Consider the following 20,823-nt stretch of genomic DNA (forward strand, 5'->3'; position numbering starts at 1 on the left):
CGGCTCGATCCTGATTCTCCTCCGTACATGTTGTGCAGGTACACGTCTGAGAGCAGCGTGTCTCTGAACCGCTCGCCTGGACAGCCCTCGTCCTACCGCTCTGACGAGGAGCTCATGGCTAATCTGGACGGTCTGCGCGGGGTCGGTGCGGAAAGGTGAGCGTTCAAAGCTCGGCATACATGCATGTTCATCTGCTGAATATCTTGAGTAATAACTTTTTTATTTTGTCTTCCGCAGTATGTCTGGAGATCCCCTGTCCAAACTTCCTATTCCCCACAAAACGGCTGTTTTAGCCACCATGGATGAGGTGAGAGTGAAAATTAACTTAAAATTAAGTGTTTTTTTTATTATTTAATAATAGTATTTAATAACATTACAATTTTGAATCATGTAAAATTATTACAGTGTTAAATAAGAATAGTTTTCATCCTTCCAAGCAATTATTGGAAAGGCTTTACAATAAGTCCCTGTAGTAATGCATTGCTAACTTTAAATAACAGTGAGAAATATATTTTAATTAAATTAGTTAATGAAACTATTCATTGTTAGTACAGGTTGGCTCACTTTTACAATGCATTGGTAAATGGTGCAATTAGCAATGATTAATTAATGCTTGTAATAAAGTATAAAGTTACATTTGTTAATTTAGAAATAACGAGTTAACTATGTTTGAAATAATAATTATACTGTAAACAATGTAGTTAATAACATGTGGAACCTTATTGTAAAGTTTTTTTATATATATATATATATATATATATATATATATATATATATATATATCCAGTGAAAAATGATAAATGTTACCTTACCTGAAATTTTATGAAATAAAAATTTCTACATTTCTAACATCTAAATAAAGCTGAAAGCCGAATAAATAAGCTTTGCATTAATGTATGAGTTGTTCGGGTAGGACAGTATTTTCCCAAGATACCACTTTTGGAAATTCTGGAATCTAAGGGTAGAAAAAAAATCGAAATATTGAGAAATTGAAATTCTTAGCAATGCAGTGCATGCCACTAATTAACAATTACGTTTGTGGTTTATGAGGACTCCATATGTTTTTGTATGTGCTATTGCCCTACACCTAAACCTACCCCTTACAGGACTTTATTTAACACCATTTAGTGGTTTTTTTTTTTTTTTTTTTTTTTAAGACTTAAAAACATAAACAATGTCCTTATAAACCGTTTTCAAAATTGAATACCTCTGTCATACATATTAAACAAATTTGTGTCCGCATAAACCCCCCCTCACACACACATTTATTTATTGTATTACACGTATCTTACTTTTTTATGGTTTTAGTCTAGTTTTTGTTCTTATATATAATGTGTACATTTCTAAAAGCAACTAATCGTACCATCTTCACCCCGTCTTGTGACCCGTTTCAGATCCGTTGGCTGTTGGAGGACGAGATCGTCTCTGCTCTACGGCACTCGTCTGTTATCAGCTCCTCTACGCTGCAGAAAGTGTCGGAGCACGTGTGTCGCTCCAGCGGCCGTCCGCAGTGCCACTGCGAGCTCGTTCCCCTGCAGTTCGTCTTCGGTCCCGAGCAGTCGCTGGAGAAGTTTCGAGAGGTTTGAGCTCTGTTATCAGTGATGAGACTCCCCGGGAAAGGTCAGGCGTTTAAGAACGCGTCCCTGCTTCCTCTCTGCAGGAGTTCAAGAGGTTATCTCTTCCCGGTTACCTGCTGAACGCCGAGCAGCACAACTTCCACTACGTCTCGCTGAGCCGCCAGCAGTCTCGCAGGCTCCAGGCGGCGAGGCAGCTGTCTAGCATCGCTGCTCAGTACTGCGCGGCTGCAGGACCGGCGTCTTGGCAGAGCGGCCTGTGTCCCGAGGTCGAGGACGGAGCCAGAGCGTCGGCAAACATCTGCACGTCAGACAGAGAAGAGGCCAAGAAGAGAGAGCTCAACACCGAGGTAATTATCCCTGTAGAAATGCATTGCGTTTATTTAACAATAAAGTTATAAACTCAACTTTAGAAGTGTGCTTTAAGTAAATGCATATGACCTTTTAGCACTAAAGCGATCATAAGCAGCACCGGCAAAAATGCATTGTATGGCTCAAAATGATCGATTTTTTTTGTTTTTTGTTTTATGCCAAAAATCACTAGGATAACAAGTTAAGAACATGTTCGGTGAAAATATTTTGCACCATAAATATATCAAAACGTCATTTTTTGATTAGTAATATGCATTGAACGTCATTTGGACACATTTAAAGGCGATTTTCTTTATATGCTTTGCACCCTCAGATTTTCAAATAGTTCTATTTTCAGCCAAATATTCATCTTTTTTTAAAGTATAAATCTCAATTTAAAAAAAAAACTGACCGTAGTGACTGGTTTTGTGGTCCTGGGTCACGTATGCAACTTGAATACTTTTTAACAAAGTTGACTTGTTTGTCTGTTGCCACATGGACAGCTTTCTTCTAAATCATCATACCGTCTGAATGGAAAGTAAAAATGAACGAAAGCCCTGCATAAACGTGGTGCTCCTCACGTGAGACCTAACTCAGCTGATTTCAGTAGAACTAATACGTTAACTTTTTAAGCTAACAATTCAATGATTTAATGCATTCACAAGTTTAATACTTTAATACAATCAGTAGTCAGTTGTGGGTTAGATTTTAAAAAAGGAATCAAGGATTTTAGCTATTGAATAAATATATTAAAATATACAGGTCTCAAACTGTATTTTTGAAATTGCAGTGCATTTTGGGATTGCCTTTTTCAACAAAACATTAATTGTCACAAGTTCTGTATGATAAAAAAAAACTGATATTTATGATGTTACAAAAGATTTTTATTTTAAATAAATGTTGCTGTTTTGAACTTTCTATTCATTAAAAAGGATATCACAGTTTCCACAAAAATATCAGGCAGCACAACTATTTTCAACAGTGATAATAATTATAAATATAATATAATAATAATATAAATCGCCATATTAGAATGATTTCTGGAGGATCGTTTGAGACTGAAGACTGGAGTAATGATGCTGAAAATTCACAATAATACATTTTTACAGTACGTTTACATAGAAAACATTTTTTTATTTTAATTGTAACAATTTCACAATATTTTTGTTTTGCTGTATTTTTAATGAAATGCAGCTTTAAAGAGAACATAAAACATATGACCTCATTTCTGATAAAAGAAAATAATGAAATGTATGCATTCAAATGTATCGTATTTTATGTACAGTTTGCAAGACATGAAACTAGAAGGAAGACAGGCTGGAGATAAAGTTACACAGTTCAGCATCATTATACAAAAACATCTCCGTTTGCAGTGATCGACCGATCTTTCAGTTCTTCTCTTCTTCCTCTGTTTTTCCCCCGCAGCAGGTGGAGTGTGGAGAAGCGCAGAGGGCTGATGAAGACCCGCGGCCCGCAGCAGCTAATTCAGCCAGCGAGTCCCTCTCCGAGACCTCTGACCCCGGGCAGGAGACTCGACCTCAGAGCGCCGCTCACCTGAACGAGCGCTCGTCTGATCACACGTCTCCTCCCAAAACCCCGTCCGCCGCCAGCCTGGCCGAGTCCGTGCAGTCCACCACACACAGTGAGTGTCTTATTTCATCATTTTTTTATTTCCTATTTGTATATATGCTTTATTTTTTTTATATTAAAAGCTAGCAATTTGACCCTTAGAACGATCTCAAAGTAAAACGGGCCGCTGGAGTCTGATTTCTGTTTCTTTCAGGCAGTGGGAAGCTGCGGCCCAGTCGAGTTCAGAGCGTCGTCTCCAGTCAGGGAAGCCTGGACTCAGACATGCTCGGTGAGGCTTCACACGACACACAGCATGATAAAACATCACAGGTGTCATTCCTCACGGCCCTGTGTGTGTCTGTGTGTGTCTGTCTGTGTGTGTCTGTCTGTGTGTGTGTGTGTGTGTGTGTGTGTGTGTGTGTGTGTGTGTGTGTGTGTGTGTGTGTGTGTGTCTGTGTGTCTGTGTGTCTGTGTGTGTGTGTGTGTGTGTGTGTGTCAGGTTATGACGGAGGCAGCAGTGATTCTGAGTGTGACGGACCCACCATGAACGAGCAGGAGAGACAGACGCCGCTCATGCCTGATTTCTGGCTCATCATCAGGATTCATCAGGACAGAGTGGAGGTTTTCTCTCATGCCAGGTACTGCTAAAGAGACACGCTCGGGTCGTAAAACTCGCATTCAGAAAGCACCGAACGCAAGCAAAAAGACAATTTTAAGGCTCGATTAAAGGGGCCATATCAAGTTTTCCCTTCTCTCAAGCTGTTAGTGCATGGAGAAGATCCCTAAAGTCATGAAAATCAGTAATTATGTCTTCTCAGGATGCAACTAATGCCTTGTTGGTAAAGTGTTTTTTTAATGTTTTGGTGTCGTAACCTATTCGATATTCGGCCAATCAGAGCACACCTCGCTTTTTTTGAGTGATGAGCTTTGTACAGATCGACCAGTTTTGGAAGGCTTTGAGGAGAGACAATAATGAGCAGTATGTGGAAAATAATAGGTTTTCTTTTAAACTTAATCCACAAACACATTGCATTACACCAAATACACAAAATAATGTTCTTTTTAGCAACATCATATAACCTCTTTAACAACATAATGTAAGAAAAATGGTTTTGTCACTGTTTCATAGTCTTTGTGGACATGGATGATCGTTGTGTGTGTGTGTGTGTGTGTGTGTGTGTGTGTGTCACACACAAACACATAATATTTATCTTTATATATACACACTAGAGGTGGATCAATACCTTTTAAATCAAATTTAGCTAAAACCTAAAACCATAATGTGTTCTTGTCTCAAAACAACTTCTATAAACTATACATATCATGTATTTTATTATTATATACTTATTATTTATGAACGCATTTATTATTTAAATCTATCTTGATGATCTTTATAAAAAATAATTAATACATTTTATTTATATAATTAATACATTTATATAGTGTGTGTGTGTATATACACACACACACACACACACACATATATAAATATTGTTTTAAATTATTATTTATAAAATGCAAAATGGTCAAAAACTATTTATTTTACTTGTACAAATAATTGTTATTTGATTATTATTCATTAATTGAAATGACTTCATTGAGCATGATTTCATTGCTGAATTATAATATTCATATAATATAATATTAAAATATGCATATATAAATAAAACATTTTATTTGACATTATATTTTACAACATTTATTGTTGACTTTAAAGCTGTTACCAAAATTATTATGAGAGAAAAAAAATTGACGATCTAAAAAAAAATCTGTAATTTATGGAGTTTAGTTACCTATTCATGGGAATATGCCTCATGTTTTTGTTGTCCTTGTAAGTTTTATGTCTGTAAATGAGTTTTTGTGTTCAGTTGTGTTCTGAATATACGAAGCATACAAATGAGCAGCTCGTCTGTTTATACTGCTGAAATTGCAAATGCTTTTCCCCAGACATGCAAACAAAACTGAGTTTTGCATTTTCCAGCTGAGAACGTTAAAACCATTTGTAGCTTTGTGAATTTTCGAGCATCGTGTTGGCAGGAGTTTGAACCGAGAGAAAGAGGAGGAAGAAGAGGAAGAGGAGGAGATCCCAGAGTACCTGCGTCTTCATCAGCTGGTGGTGAGGAAGATTGGAGAAATGTGCCGAATCGTCAACCAGGTCAAGAGCGCTCGCTATCAGCATGAATTCTGGTCTACTTCGCAGCTCATTCGGGTCAGAAAGACCCCAGGAAGCTCTTTTCTGCTCTGTAAGCTCCATTGATTTTCTCCACAGCGCCTCCTGCTGCAGGACCTGCATGACATTCGCATGTGCAACTCTCTGTTAGTGGCTGAGAGCGAGGAGGATATCTGGAAGCACGAGTCGCCCTACCGGCCCAGGATGACCAACTCTGACGGTACAGTGACCGATGACCGACACGCGCTCTTTCTAACGGCCTGGTGTCATAAAATTACGCACCATTTTTACATGCTCCACATTTAAACGAAATTTTAAAGATGTGTACTGAGGGTTTAATGTGAACCCTGACGCATTACACTGGAAACTGCGGTGATATGTACTTGTTGGAACATATTTACACGCTAAAAAGTGCGCCCAGGTACGTTTATGCCATGGGACCAAGTAGCTTTCTACATGCAGCAGCCATATGCATGCCAGAGCAGGGGTCGCGACCTCTTTAACAGGATGTGGCATTTTCTTTTAATCACTTGTAGTCACTTGCATATTTTTTTTAAGACTTAAATTTGACTGAAAATATTATTTTCCCAGATCTATGAAAAGCTTACGGAACCAAATGTTCCAGCTCAATCTGCTCTGCTTTTCCATTTTCTTTTCATTTCATCAGACATAGAGTCTTTTATGCCAAATTAGATGGGAGAGTAGCCAGTACTGATTATTACTGAATAAAACTAGTTAAAAAATAGTTGTCTCTAATGACTGAATAAAATAAATGCATGAGATATTCATATCTTTCCCTTTTATTGCTCCGATTATATGTATGTATTACTTGTTTCTTGTTTAGTTATATTTTTTTATCCCTCTGATAAAATGCAATAAAAAAAATCTGAATATAAAAAACATTGTGGTAATATATCAATATTACTATAAATTCTTAATAATAATAACTATAACAACAACAACAACAACAATAACTATAGTAATAATAACTATAATAATAATAATAATAATAGTAACTATAATAATAATAAATAATGATTATCATAAAAATGATTAATATATATAGGTTGAAGAAGAAAGAAAATAACAAATATTGTACTTTTTTAAAATGTAAAAATCTATTAATTAAAATATTTGGAAAATAATTTATTTGTAATTTTTTCCCAGTAGAAATATATAAACATTCTTATCAAATTCAAATGATCTGCCAATTGTGTTGTGTTGGATTGTTCTGATCTTTTTGGATGTTTTATTCTTGTTTTAAGCATTAAAACTTTCTTAATTTTGATACAAGACTTAGTATCTTATGTTAACTGATTGTATCTTGATTTAAGAAGGTTCATATATTTGTGAATATACAAAGTAAAGTTAATTTCGGCAGTATTTTTAATTCAATTGCCGCATCTGTGATAACGGCACAGAGCCGTATCATGATTCCAGTTTTATTTGCACAAATTGTTCTCGGCCAGGCCCACTGTGTTTAAATGAAATCTGCTGATATTGTTGCACACAGTACAGATTTAATAAAGCCTGATGAAGCTGCTGTAAAAAAACAGCAGCAAACAAACACAGACTCTCACTCAAAAACCCATTGGGAAGGTCAATTCAAGAGCGGTGATAATGAGACGGCAGTACGGGTCTGAGCACTCGCCTCATTGACTGCAATTTTATAACTGCTGTTTAGCGTGAATTACCGCGCTAATGTCCTCATCGTTCTGCCTCAGACCGTGCAAATGAATTGGATCCGGTCGACCACCGAGCTCAACGCTCAAATGCTTCATTTGTATCGTACAACTTGAGGTGCTCCGCGGGCCTGTTGAGTTCAGCTAATCCTGCTAATCTCCCTTTTGTTGCGAAATCGCTAAAATGAAACCCTCATCCCCTTAATTATACCTTTTTTTTTCTGCCCCAGATTACAACGCAGACGAGAGCTATCAGCCGCGGGACTACCTTGCTGCCACCATGCAGTTCATCCCGGGATACTTCGCCTGTGACGTGGTCTGGAGCACCGTTATTTACATTCACCCGCGCCTCAAGATGGGGCCCAACATGGGCGTGTCCCGAGGTGAGTGACACCGCATCCGACCAATCAGGTGGCTCCTCACAGAAACGTGCTTTTACTTTGACCGAGAGACGACGTGTTTGCTCTGTTTCTTTCAGCTATCCAGGCGCTGCGTTCCGTTCTGAACGCTTTCTGTGTGGTAAACCGCAAAAACATGTTCGTTTATCAGGAGCGCACCACCAAATCTGTCTTCTACCTCCGGTGAGTCACAAGCTCTGCATCTCTTCGCATTATTGACCATTTTTAAGCTTCCCGGTGAATGATGCCGGTGTCTGAGGCATGTCGCTTCTTACACCAAGGTCAGGGGTTCAATTCGCAGGGAGTGCATGAACCGATGACGTGTTTACCTTGAATAGAAAGGAAACCGCTATGGATAAAAACCTTCTCCAAATGCATTCATATGAAGGTGAATGTTAAAATATAGATTTACACTTGCGTGCAAAATTTAAGGGTGGGTAAGGTTTTTGAACATCTTTTTCTGTCTCTTTTGCTCTCCAAGGCTGCATTTGTTTGATCAACTGTATGAAAATATTGAAATGTGAAAATATTCTGAAACGTTATTGCAAAGTTTTTCTTAGTTTCTAAAGAAAAAAACTTTAAAAAAAGTTATCTGCAAAAACTGGTAACTCCATTTTTTTTTTTTTTTTTTTTTTTAACGTTTTCAAAAATCATTTTTTTATGTTGTCATGGTTTTATTGTGTTAGCTTTTTTTTTTTTTTTTTTTTTACCTAGTCAAAATAACCCAACTGCAGTCTCATGGTGATTAACATGAGAAGTGTTAGAAAATGTTTTTGCAATTAAACTTTTCATATATTAAAATTACATTTGTTTCTATGATCAAAGCTGAATTTTCAGCACCATTACTCCAGTCTTTAGTATCACACGATCCTTCAGAAATATGCTGATTTGCTGCTTGTTGTGCTGCTGAACATTTTTGGAGGCTTTGATCAGTGTTTAATGGTGTAAATGTTAAACATCTTTCAAACAGTGTGTAAAAATTCTTAAATTAACATAATTTTTGTTATCCAGTATTAATTAGATAATGTCATATCTACTTATTCAGTCTTTTTTTCTGCTATTTTGCATATGGAATAATCCTTAATTAAATATTAATAATTATTATAAAATGATAACAATATTAAAATAATGAGAAATGTTTATATAAAAAAATGTTGAATATATATATATATATATATATATAAATGGAGTTTGATTTTTAAAGTACAATTACATTTATATTTAATTTTATATTATATATTTTTAGAAAATTAATGCATTTAAATAAGAAGTCTAAAGTCTAATTTGTGCTCAGTTTAATGCTGCATAAAATTAGGAATTTAAAAGTATGAAATTACTAATTTATTACGTAATTTGTTGTTTTATCACCTGATTCTTACTGTTTTGTTCAAGATAAATCCAGGTCTGATTGCCAAATAAATTGTCATCACCTTGTTCTCTTAATCATCTTCCCATAGGAGTATAATACAGCAAAAATAATTTTTTGCACACTAATAATTGATGGCAGAAAGTGCGCTCATTTAAGTCTTCTACAGTCTTCCAATATAACTTCTCCATCTGTGGCCTCTTTCCTCCCGTCTCTGTAGAATGTATTTGAATTCTTTTCATGTTCTTGACCTCCTCGTCCCTTCTGTCCGTCTCCACAGGCTCTCAGAGACGTCTCAGGCAGGGAAGTACAGTGATTTGGATGGAAATGTGCACGTGTCTCGCTCTGTCGGTCTGGCCCGCAGCCAGGAGCCGCTGGGCTCCGAGGACCTCACGGTAACATTCACATACTGTCACTTTTCATTAGGCTTTAGGAAACCAGAGCCCTCAGGAGCCATTAGGGCTCAGATCGCCTTCTAGAGTGACTGATTTACCTGCCTGACTTGTCCTTGTGTTTACACCATTTATGAGCCTCATCCTGACGGGACGAGTTATAGAAATGGGAGATGTGAGCAATTATGTGTTTATAGCCTGAAAAGCAGGCGTAGAACGTGCTCCCGTGAGCCTGATGTGATGTGTGTGTGTGTGTGTGTTATGATGACATGTATGGTGTTCACAGGCATCACGCTCGTCTCTGGAAGGCTCAAGGCCGGTTGGACTGGTGGACAAACACATTTTGCTGCAGGTGCATGGCGTAGGGACCGCAGGTGAGAGAAAGCGACGGCTTCTCGCTGTCCCACGACGCAACAGGAGATGAATGAAGTGTGTTGGTTTCTGTGAGGGATGTTACGCCGCTAGACCAGCCACACTTACTGAGAGCTAAATGAATAAGCGATTCTTCCATTTTGTAGATAGCTGAATAGAGCACAGCCCAATATAACAGAGCACGGGGATCTTAAAGATGCAGCTTGAGGTTGTTTCTCCAACCCCCTTTTGCTCAGACTGGATGCTTATTCGGGTTGCCAGATTTAGGTCACGCAACAAAAACAAACGCTACTGACAACAAAGGGTGATGACAGTAAGTTTTAATATTTGTCTAGTCATAAAGCGTTTTAAATTGGATGCCGAGGCTTTTAAGAATCTGCGACCTCTAATTTAATTCGCTGTGTTCCGTGGCTGCAGTACACTGGGTTTTCTGCAACCTGGCAACCCTGGGTGTCAAATAGTAAAAATTCGGCGTAGTTTTTCAGAGAAGGAAGCGTAAGAACTTGACATGTTTCTTAAAGGTTCAGTTTACGCCGAAACGAAAAATCTCAAGACCTTTATTCAACGTCGGAGCACAAATTAAAATATTTCTGAAGAAAGCTGTCTGACCCTCCATAGACAGCAACACAACGAACAAGGACATAGCAGATAATCAAGAATGAGTCGTGTAAACAGCTGACAATTCTGCCTTTTAATTTTACAGAACAACTGTTGCATAAATGAGCCCATTTTGACCCATTCTTTGCTATGACTATTTTGCACGTAATTAGAGCAAAATGGTGTTGTGTGATCTGTCGAAGCAACATTTAATTGAGAGAAGCCGAAAGAAGAAAAGGAATTTTAGAAGAACAACAGAAAATTACAACATGTTGAGATGCAACATAGCAACTAAAAATAGTTTTATTTTTTATTATCATAATTTTTATTGGCATGCATGACATAAATGTCCCACGCCATTTGGTTAAAAAATCCAAAATTCAAGTGCAAGGTATTTACTTTTTCAAGTAACTGGTAAAGTAATGCATTACTTTTACATTTACAATGAAATATCGTCAATTTCAAATATAATAATAATGTACAACAAGTTAAGTAACGCAATTAGCTATATATTTATGTAACGCAATATTGCAATTCATTACCTTTAAAACATATAGATGTCATGCCGTTTTATACAGTAAATTCAACAGTGCTTCTAAAGTTTAGTTTGAGCGTGCAGCAGATATTTAGATAAACACTGAATTGTTTTGCATTAAAAAAAATAGAATTTTAGCAGAACTAAACTTTCTGCATCACCTGCAACATCATCATCAGCGGACAGGAGGCGCTGTCGCTCTGCATTCATCCTGCTCTTATCAGGGCCACGAGTCACTTCTTGTTCTGTAAATGTTACTTCACTCCCAAAGTGTAGCCAGGGAAATCTTTTCCAGTTTTATCAGTTTGTTTTTAAATGCGTATTCATAATTGGTTGGGACTGTTCTGGGTTTAGCGAGCAGCTCTGAGGGATTTCAGCACCTGCTCGGGACACTTCGTTTATAAAGCTAAAGTCGATGCGAGACGGCTTGCAATCCGTGAAATGGTGTGCTTTCCATAACGTGTCGTATTTTTAGATGAGTGAGACATGATGCTTTGTGATGGGCAGGTCCAGAGATCTCTGATGAATTGGTGAAGGTTTTGAGGAAGCGTCTGGATGAGGCCACGCTGGACATTATTACGGTCATGCTGGTCAGGAACTGCAAACTGACGCCTGCAGATGTGGAGGTGATCTCTCTTTCTCTTCTGTGACCGTCTTTTCTCTGTGTTCTTTCGCCGTGGGGTTAAGCACAGATTAAGCTGATGGATTCGTAAAGTCTTCGCAGAGACGGGACACTCATGGACCAAAAAATCATGAGGGTCAGGTTTTCAATTGAGATCTGTACATCACCTGAAAGCTGGATAATTTAGCACTGATGTGTGTTTGGTTAGGACAGGACGATATTTGATCAAATCTGAGGGGAAAGAAAATCTAAATAGTAAGAATTTCGCCTTTAAAACTATGCTCATCACTTATGAAAAAATAGGTTTTGATATATACTTTATGTGTAGGAAATTTACAAAATATCTTTATAGAACAATCTTTACTTAAAACACTAGCGGTTTTTGACGTTAAACACTCAAAGTTGACTTAAAGCTATTACTTTTGACTGGTTTTGTGCTCCAGGGTCACAAAAAGTTGAAATCAAAGCATCATAAAATACAAATCGTGCCGTATTTCGAGTCTTCCGAAACCGAAATCTGCTGCCTTTATTTAGTTTTAAATACTTTGCTCTGATTTTTTTAATACTTTGAATCAAAGCTTGCAATGTTGTGATTGATCTCAGAGCGAGTTGTCTTTATTGAAGTTGTATTTGTTTGAAATATCACTGAAACGCATCCAGAACCGAAGCATCTGAAGGTTTGCTTCTCTGTTTGTCTAACTCTTTTTCTTCTGTGGGCGGTCAGCGGGTGTGTCGTCTGAGATTAATTAATGTTTGGGTAACAGACTGTGGAGATGATTTTTGGTTATTACACATGTTTTTTGTTTTTTTCCCCCCTCTTCGCCTCAGTTCATTCAGCCTCCCGGCTCTCCGGCGACGGAGGTGATGGAGTTCTGTCTGCCGCAGTACTGTGTGCCGTGGATCCAGGCGGTGGCTCACTACCTCCGTCAGAACCTCCTCATCTTCCTCCACATCCCCAAATACACTGACAGCAACATGGAGCACCACTTTAAGGTACCCGATAATATTGCCTATTACGTAAATATTCAGAAAATGAAACAAATTGGTTCGCAATAAACCATTTATATTCCCGTGTGAGCGTAAAGCAAAGCACCACGGAGATAAAGCGTGACCGGAGCGGGGCTCCGCAAATGCTTTTATACTTCCGTGCTCTCTGAGTGCGGTTCGGTTTAACAGGTCACCGAGAGTTCATTTAGAGAGCTCCCATAATGCACTACTGCAGCAGGAAGAAAGCGCTGTAGTCCTTAGTCGCTTAAATGTGCCTTTTTTTGGAAGCCATGTAATTAAAAGTGCGCAATAATCATGGCGTATTCTCGAATAATGGCAAACAGGTCATTATAATCACAGTTTGTCTGTATTTAGCCTTTTGGAGACTGGCATATAGCTTGAAATTAGAGTTGTTGTGAAGGTACTTTTTAAAAACGATCACTCTCCATAAATGCGTTTCTTTGTTCTTTCCCATTTCTGTTAGCATTACTTCCATTCGAGCAGCGAGCTGCCGGATCATGACATATACCTGTACAATAAACCTGGAGGCCAGGGCACAGGAGGCAAAGGTAAAGACACTTACATTCTCTTCACTCGGCAGAAAAGCATCATCCTCGTCTCTTTTTTTGATTTGCATCTCATTGCGACTCATTTACGGGCTTCTAAATCTCGCTCCCGAGCTCCTGAATTATACACGCTTCGCTTGTTTACTTTGCAGAAATGATTTAGTGAGTTGTTGGTCGTTTCTCTCCATCCTGCTAGATTTACTGACTAGTCAGTGACTGTTTTACACCGATTAAAACTGTTATATTTTTACGGGCTCATTCGTAATTTCAATCATTTATGTTTTTTAAGTAATTGTTGTTGGATCTAATTAGTAGTTAAGTGTTGGTGGAGGTACTAAGAGGTATTAAGCAGTGGTTGAAGGTAGGAAATAAGTAAGATTATGGACACAAATGTTGATTAGAATATTTTTATAAAAATGTTTTGAAGATCTAGTCATAACAAAAAGGTTTTGTGAGTTAAAGTTGGGGTGTGTTGGAAAAAAATAACTGCACTGGGCGATGTTTTTCTATATATCTCAAATAAGAAAATCAAATGACTCAAGATCACCCATTTAGCAGTTCATCCATTACAAGTATGAAGGAAAAAAGAATTATGGAAAATATTCAAATCAGGACTGTCAGAATCAGAGTTCGAAATGTTTGCGCGCAAAATAAAATGTCTGTCAAAATGTCATGTGCAACAAACTGACATTTTCCTATTGATTTGGCATTTATTCTCTTTAGCATTCAGTGTGAAGTATTTTAGTGGGTTCCCCGATCACTCAGATTCAATTTTAGTGAACGGAGAACAAATTTATACTCTCTTGTGTAATGTGTTAGGTACATTATCATCTCTGACAGACACACGCTGAAGCTGCTCAGGCCAGCATTTTCAAGAAAGCGTTGACGTAGTCAAAACATCAAGTAGCGTAGGCTATTCTATATATATATTATATATATATATATATATATATATATATATATATATATATATATATATACTCCTGATCCTCTACTGGCTTCTCATAAATACTGCTATGTATTGTGCATGTTATTATTTGACAGACATCAGTGTTGTGATATTTAAAAAATGTAGATATAAAAATGAATGGATAGGCAGGCGATAATTATTTATTTCTTATTGAGTGAAGTGACCGATGGCCATGAGTGCGTTATTTTTAACATTTCAGCTGACAGAAAGTCTTAATTTTTGACAGACGTGATATGGTACACATCCAGCCAACTACGTTAGAGCCGGGTAATTATAAAACACTCTAAATGCTTTGTGTGTAATTAATTATGCAAAAAGCATTCAGAATGTCTCCATTTGAAATTGAAACATTTGGTTTGTCTAATTGTTACATTAAACCGTTGAGAATCGGTGGTTTTGATGCGTAAGTCGTTATCTCTTATAGCAAACATATTTTATTTAAACCACTAAAACTGCTAATCCTGTTGTAAATAATAGTGAATCATTTTCGAAAACGGACCATTAACAATTACCTTCCACCGTTATTCTTCGGTATTCAAAAAATTCATCAAAACATCATGGTACCAGTATTTTATAAGTACCGGTTCTTGACGCGAACAGCCCCAGGGTTTCCGAGATGCAGAAAACGCTGATGGAATCTCGGAAACCGGTTTAAAAATGAACCGTATAGCCCGAAGTTTGCTATATGGACAAGCGTTTGTAAATATGAATCCTGCACGTTCTGCGAGTTTCCGAACGAATGAATGAACGTTTTGTTTACAAACACTGAAGCGTGTGACGCTCGCGGTAATTTTAGCATCTCAGTGAGGACATAAATACATAAACATCTCCAGAACTGCTCTGAGAGTCATGCATTTTACCGTTTCGTTTGAGTAAAACCAGCATCGTATCATATACACGCAGAAATAAGGTAAGGTGTTCCCGTCAAAATAAAAGTTCTGTTAATATATTACTATTATTAGAATTATTTAGAATGTATGTGTTGGGCTACTACTATCGCTACTAAAATAATACAACTTCATTAAAAATAAATAAATAAATTAATTAATTTTAATAGTAAATGTCGTTTGTTTACCAGAAAAATAAAATGTTTAAGATTTCATCCATTAAAAGACTTAAATTCGGGTGAAACTTGAAACACAATTTTAAATAAGTAAAGAAAGGCATAGATTTTTCTGCATTATTTTTATTAATAAAGTTAAACAAAAATCAAATGTTTTTTTGTAATTAGCATGTCTTTATGTTTTGCTTTGGTACTGAGAAGCGTGGATTTTCACTGGTACCAAATCAGCACCAAATACAGAAATGGGGGTAAATAAAAAAGTGCAAAATTACGTTACAGTTTATATTTTCTCATTTTAATGCAGTTCTGAAATCTGCATTCGACTCGTGGAGTTTATAAATATACAGTACAAGTGAGAGTTTTGTGAGTATTTTAAGAGCTGCGGAGGGGAAGCTTCAGGTCTGTCTCATTACCGTGAAGCGTCTTTAACAAGCCTCTTAGGGTCCTAATATGACTTGATCCCAAACTGCAGAGAGATAATTGTCAGGTGGAGACAGTGCAAGTGGTAACAGCTCCGGCCTGGAGCCACAGGGTTCCTCTTCCCTGCTTTTTCCGACCACTAATGAACTGACAGTCCACCCAAATACCTGCCAGAGCTGCTCCTGAAGATCTCCTAATGCACCTGCTATTAAAAGGAACATTACAGGATGCTCTCCACCATTACTGCTCATGCACTTCTTCACAATGTAAATAAAGGACTTTGTGGCTCCTGGAATCGTCTCCACGTGGGTTCATTGATGCAGGATGACAGTAATATCAGTTCCTGTGAGGTCGCAGCAGCTCCTCCGGGGGTTTTGAAAGGCAGCCAGTTGGCAGGACTTCAGTGAGATGTTCAATATTATCAGCCTGACCAGTGCACTGTGGGTATGAAATGGGTCTAAGTTTCCCACAAACCTTCATGTGTCCTGGTATGGCTACTACACAAATACATTAATTGGTGTTATTTACTGTTATTCATATTTTTGTTGATTTCTTTTAGTTTTCGTTTTAATTTTAATAATTTTGTTTTGTGCTTTTTTTTTATTGTATTTCTATTTAGCCGTTTTTTGTTATTTTTACTTTTTCATTTGTTCGTTTCCAAGGCAACATTTTCTTTTACAGATTTATTATTATTATTATTATTATTATTATTATTATTATTTAAAGTTGTAACCTAATTTTAACTTTTAATTTCAGCTTTTTTTCAATTAAAGGAAATGCTTTAGTTTTAGGTTTGAGCTTGATTTAAGTTGAAATTTGACATTTTACATTTTTTTTTCTTCCATTTTCACCATCTTCGTGTCTCTCAGCAGTGTTGAGAAGATGCTATTTGCTCATTTTACTCCCCACTGCTCGTTGGTTGATCATTGAGTTGGTGTTCGTGTCTGCCGGTCTGTTCATCAGTTCATCATTTCTGTTTGTGGATGTCTGTTGTGCCTCAGGTACAATGTCGGACCTTGTTCAGAATCTCTTCCCGACCTCTCAGTTTCAAGGTATAAGAGCCTCTGCCCGCTTCAATATTGTGCTGTGTGTCCTGTGGCGCCTCCACTGGCTGAGCGTGGTACTGCATGGTCACGTGATCACTGCTTAAAGGGACAGTTCACCCAAAAATTAAAGCTCGGTCATCATTTACTCCCCCTAACTCACCTTTATTCCTCTTTAGAACGCAAAAAAGCAGTTTAACCTGATACCCGAGGTGCGCTTTCCAAATAACGGAATTGAAAAGCCTCCCAAAATCAAAAAAATCATCACAGGAAGGAAGTTGACCTGCGCGCTTTATTCCAAGCCTTTTGAAGTCTGATGAAAATTTAATTTAAATTTTTTTTTCTTTAATTACGGTTGTTCCGCGTCACTATGCAGGTGAATGCAAACGAGAAAATGACTTTTAATGTAGGTTTTTAGTTTTTTTTTGATTGGGTGAACTGGTCCTTTCCGCTAGCTGCCCGAATACCAACTTAATGTCGAAAGCTTCTGACAATCGGTTTTGCAGCCGATCCGTGTTAAGCTCACGAGAAAACGAGCATCGCACAATCCCCACAATTTGCGTCTTGCAGTATAATTTGCGGTATGTGCCATTACGTATATAAAGCGTGCATCCTTATTGTTAAGTTTGAGACAGTAGGTCCTGTAAGCTCATTGGTCACTGTTTGTTCTTCCAACAATGCTAATACAAACAAGGGTCGAAATCGGTGGGGAAAATTATGAAGCCGCTAGCTTGAGTGATTTAATTTCTTTGTCAGTTTTGTTGTAGCTTTTCCTGAAACAGATCCCGCTCTCGCCTGCATGAGACGAGCCGCATGTGTGTTACACGCATCTTCTGCTTTCGTTATTAAACAAGTCTAATAATGCAGGATGGTCCCGGGCGACTAGTGGTCCTTATGCCTTTTAAATTCTAATGAGTATTAATCCGTATTACATGTTGGGAACATGCGTTGCGTTATTTGCTTTGCATTACTAATCAAAATCCAGTGAGCATTTAAAACGTTTCTCATTATACATGTTTATTCAGAGAAAATCAATGAATCCTTTACTTGTTTTAAAGGGACGTTCCAGGTTGCAACAGAAAATAATTAGTTTCTTGCTATTATTAACATTTCTCTTATATTTTACTGTTGCATTATAGATTTAAATGTATGCATTTAGGCTTTTATCCAAAGCAATTTTCAAAAAGAGGGAAAAAAAGCAAAACATTAAAAAGGGTATCTTTGCATAACCACATGCAACATTATACACAACTTAAATAAGATTTCTGAAAGCTTTAGAAGTATTCTTTCATTTTAAATCAACATTTACTAATACATTATTAAAATCTAAATTTTTATCTGTTTTTCAAGCTAACTAACTTAATAGTTTTTTTAATAACAAAACAAATCCGTTGCATGTAGAAATTAACAAATTATTTATTAATACATTTTGGTTGTTTGCTGCATTAAGTCATTTAAACACTCAGTTTTCCAAAAGTAAAAGTTATTGTAAAATTTAATGCATTCTCTAAAGTGTGTGTATATATATATATATATATATATATATATATATATATATATATATATATATATATATATATATATATATATATATATATTATATTTTTTTTTTTTTTTTTTTTTTTTTTTTACCGTTCTCATTACAACGGACCATTATTTTTCTTTGTTAGCAGTGTATAATAAGGGATCAGACCGTCTTTATTCGGGCACTTCAGAGTGTAAAACCATCTCATTCACGCTCTCTGCCGCTGACCGCCTTCATTATATATATCAGAAAGTGACTTCCATCTGACCGAAGCCCCAGAGTCCAGCAGAGACTGAAGGGCCCTTCTCTCTGGAGCGCAGGGGTCACGCCACACGCCACATCACACCTCATCAAGTGCTCTTAAAAGATCACTGCAAATGGAGTTCGTAGATGAGAGGCCACGGTGCCGAGAAGCCTCTCATTGATTGGCGCGGCTCCGAAAGCAACACGTGCTGGCATTGCATTATGAATCTCAGCCTGACGCATGTCAAAAACGCCACGAAATCGAGCTTGCTTGGATCTAAGAGCTCATGTACTTATGTGGCTTATGTTTCGAGTGAACACGCACTTTCATGCATGCGTCCACATTAATGCAAAATGATTAGCATGGGAGAGCGCAGATGCACATTTTTCTCAGGTGGTCGCGTGGGGCGCATTAGTATATAAAATCTGGCGCGTGCGCACACACACACACACACACACACACACAGGCTTATACATCGATCACACCTCAAACCGCTAACGGCATACGCTAATACAAGCAGCTGGATAAATCCCCGCTCGCGCTCCACTGTTTGCTGCTAATGCCTTTTAATGCGACCGCCGCTCTGTTTGCGAGGCTTTTTTATAGCCACAACCACTGGAGCGAAGGCGCCATCGATCTCTGAGAATCTAATGATGGAAATCTCTCTCTTTCTGCGCTTATCAGAGCCGCGGCTTCCCAAGGCCTCCTGGCTTCGCGCTGTAAACAGCATAACAGAGTCAATACAACGGCATAAAAACCCATTTAAAGGATTTATGAGAGTTCGTACTCAAGTAGAGGCATTGTTTCTGAAGGAGCGTCGCGTTTAGATAATTTAAGGCTACGTGTAGGTGTTTCTTCAAGTATGGGAATGTTCAGCCTTGTGGACTTTCAGAAAATAAACGCTCTTTAAACACATTTCTTTGATTTGACAGTGGGATAAAATTAGTTTAATTTTAGTTGCAATTTTTCTATATAGCTTTTTTCAGTTTAAGTTTATAGTAATTTTAATGATTTATTTTTAAATGTGTTTATTTTAGTTAATTACCAGGGCGACATTTATTTATTTATTTATTTTTTTTTTTTCCTTTTTAGCTTTTCATCTTGTTTATTCTTATTAGTTTTTTTTTTTTTAATAATTTAATTTAATTTTATTTAATTACATTTTTTATTTTTTTAAGTTAATAATAACAGTGCTGCTTTGTTGCATTGCCACTGGCTTCTATCATTTGTAAAAATCTCTAGCTCTCAATTAAAATAGTTGAAAATGTGTTGCTGTAAATCTCTTTGTTAACAACCTTAATTTATTTTATTTGCATATTAACAATGTGCAGCGGTGGTATGTATACAGATAAATTCTAGAGGCATTTTCATTAATTTATGTCTGTTTTTTTTTTTTTTTTTTTTTTTGTAAATCATGGTCATTTCCACAACCATGTCACTTTCACCACATCTCAAATATTGTATTGTGCTTTATTATCTTGTAGTGGAAAACGCATGTTTTGAATGGAATATTATTCATAGATATTTAATTAGATTTCTGTTTAGTATAGTTCTTTTAACATCTTATATCTTTTAACATCTTATATTTTTGTAAACAATTTTGTAAACAAGTTAACATCTTGGGTGGGGATCGTTTTGCAAAAGTCTGCATATTTTTGTAAAAATTACAAATAAATAAATATTGAAATGGGTTTTTTTTTTTTTTTTTTTGTCATATTTTACAGTTGAAAGGTCATGTTTGTGTCAAGGATAATTAGATTTGTACATAAAATCTATTTAAAAAGAAGCTAAAAAATTTAGAATGATGTTAAATACATAAAACGCATATTTAATGTTATGTACATTTACATAAAAGTAAAAATCTGCTGCTTGAAATTAGAAAGATCATAGTTTCAAGAAATGCATGATCGAAAGATACGATTTAAAGTGACCTTCAATTAAAAAATCTTTTGCTTTTTAGAAGTGGCTTTGTTTGAAGAGACACGTGAGCATGCAGCTCTAGCTGAATTTATTGCTTTCGTGTTTGCATCGTTCACGCGGTTCTGTCGAGCTGCTTTAGCTGTGTTCTCCGTCACTCTCCTCTAACCCTGTTAGTGTTCTGCTCTCTCCAGGTATCGCCTGCATCGCGTTGTCCTTCGTGGACGCTAAAGGTTGCGCTCTGCAGGTTCCGGCTCAGGACGGCGGCGGCGGCGGCCCGGCTCTCAGAGCCGACGTCTCCAGCGTCTCTCTCCAGCCGGACCAGTTCGAGGCCTTGACCACCGTGCTCAAAGTGGACTCTGGCGGCCAGAGCTCAGGTTGGGGATGCTCTAAAAACAAAAAAATTGATTTAAATTAAAATGTCAAGGCACCTTTCTGCACAGTTTTTTACTAAACTTTG

At 37.1% G+C, this 20,823-nt stretch overlaps 1 protein-coding gene across 1 annotated transcript in view; it reads left to right on the top strand.

The window, feature by feature from the left end:
- Positions 1 to 20,823, top strand: part of LOC122346749 (KICSTOR complex protein SZT2-like) — an 82,596-nt gene that overhangs the window by 27,948 nt on the left and 33,825 nt on the right. Inside the window, exons 35-51 of the mRNA XM_043241600.1 lie at positions 39 to 155; positions 238 to 307; positions 1,395 to 1,580; positions 1,661 to 1,924; positions 3,351 to 3,567; positions 3,709 to 3,783; positions 3,994 to 4,132; positions 5,532 to 5,649; positions 5,764 to 5,884; positions 7,577 to 7,729; positions 7,825 to 7,927; positions 9,391 to 9,505; positions 9,789 to 9,876; positions 11,514 to 11,632; positions 12,457 to 12,621; positions 13,100 to 13,184; positions 20,558 to 20,740. Of these exons, the coding sequence (XP_043097535.1) occupies positions 39 to 155; positions 238 to 307; positions 1,395 to 1,580; positions 1,661 to 1,924; positions 3,351 to 3,567; positions 3,709 to 3,783; positions 3,994 to 4,132; positions 5,532 to 5,649; positions 5,764 to 5,884; positions 7,577 to 7,729; positions 7,825 to 7,927; positions 9,391 to 9,505; positions 9,789 to 9,876; positions 11,514 to 11,632; positions 12,457 to 12,621; positions 13,100 to 13,184; positions 20,558 to 20,740 (2,318 nt within the window). The remainder of the gene's footprint in view (positions 1 to 38; positions 156 to 237; positions 308 to 1,394; positions 1,581 to 1,660; positions 1,925 to 3,350; positions 3,568 to 3,708; positions 3,784 to 3,993; positions 4,133 to 5,531; positions 5,650 to 5,763; positions 5,885 to 7,576; positions 7,730 to 7,824; positions 7,928 to 9,390; positions 9,506 to 9,788; positions 9,877 to 11,513; positions 11,633 to 12,456; positions 12,622 to 13,099; positions 13,185 to 20,557; positions 20,741 to 20,823) is intronic.

This window comes from Puntigrus tetrazona, chromosome 6 (assembly GCF_018831695.1).
Source record: "Puntigrus tetrazona isolate hp1 chromosome 6, ASM1883169v1, whole genome shotgun sequence".
NCBI lineage: Eukaryota > Metazoa > Chordata > Actinopteri > Cypriniformes > Cyprinidae > Puntigrus > Puntigrus tetrazona.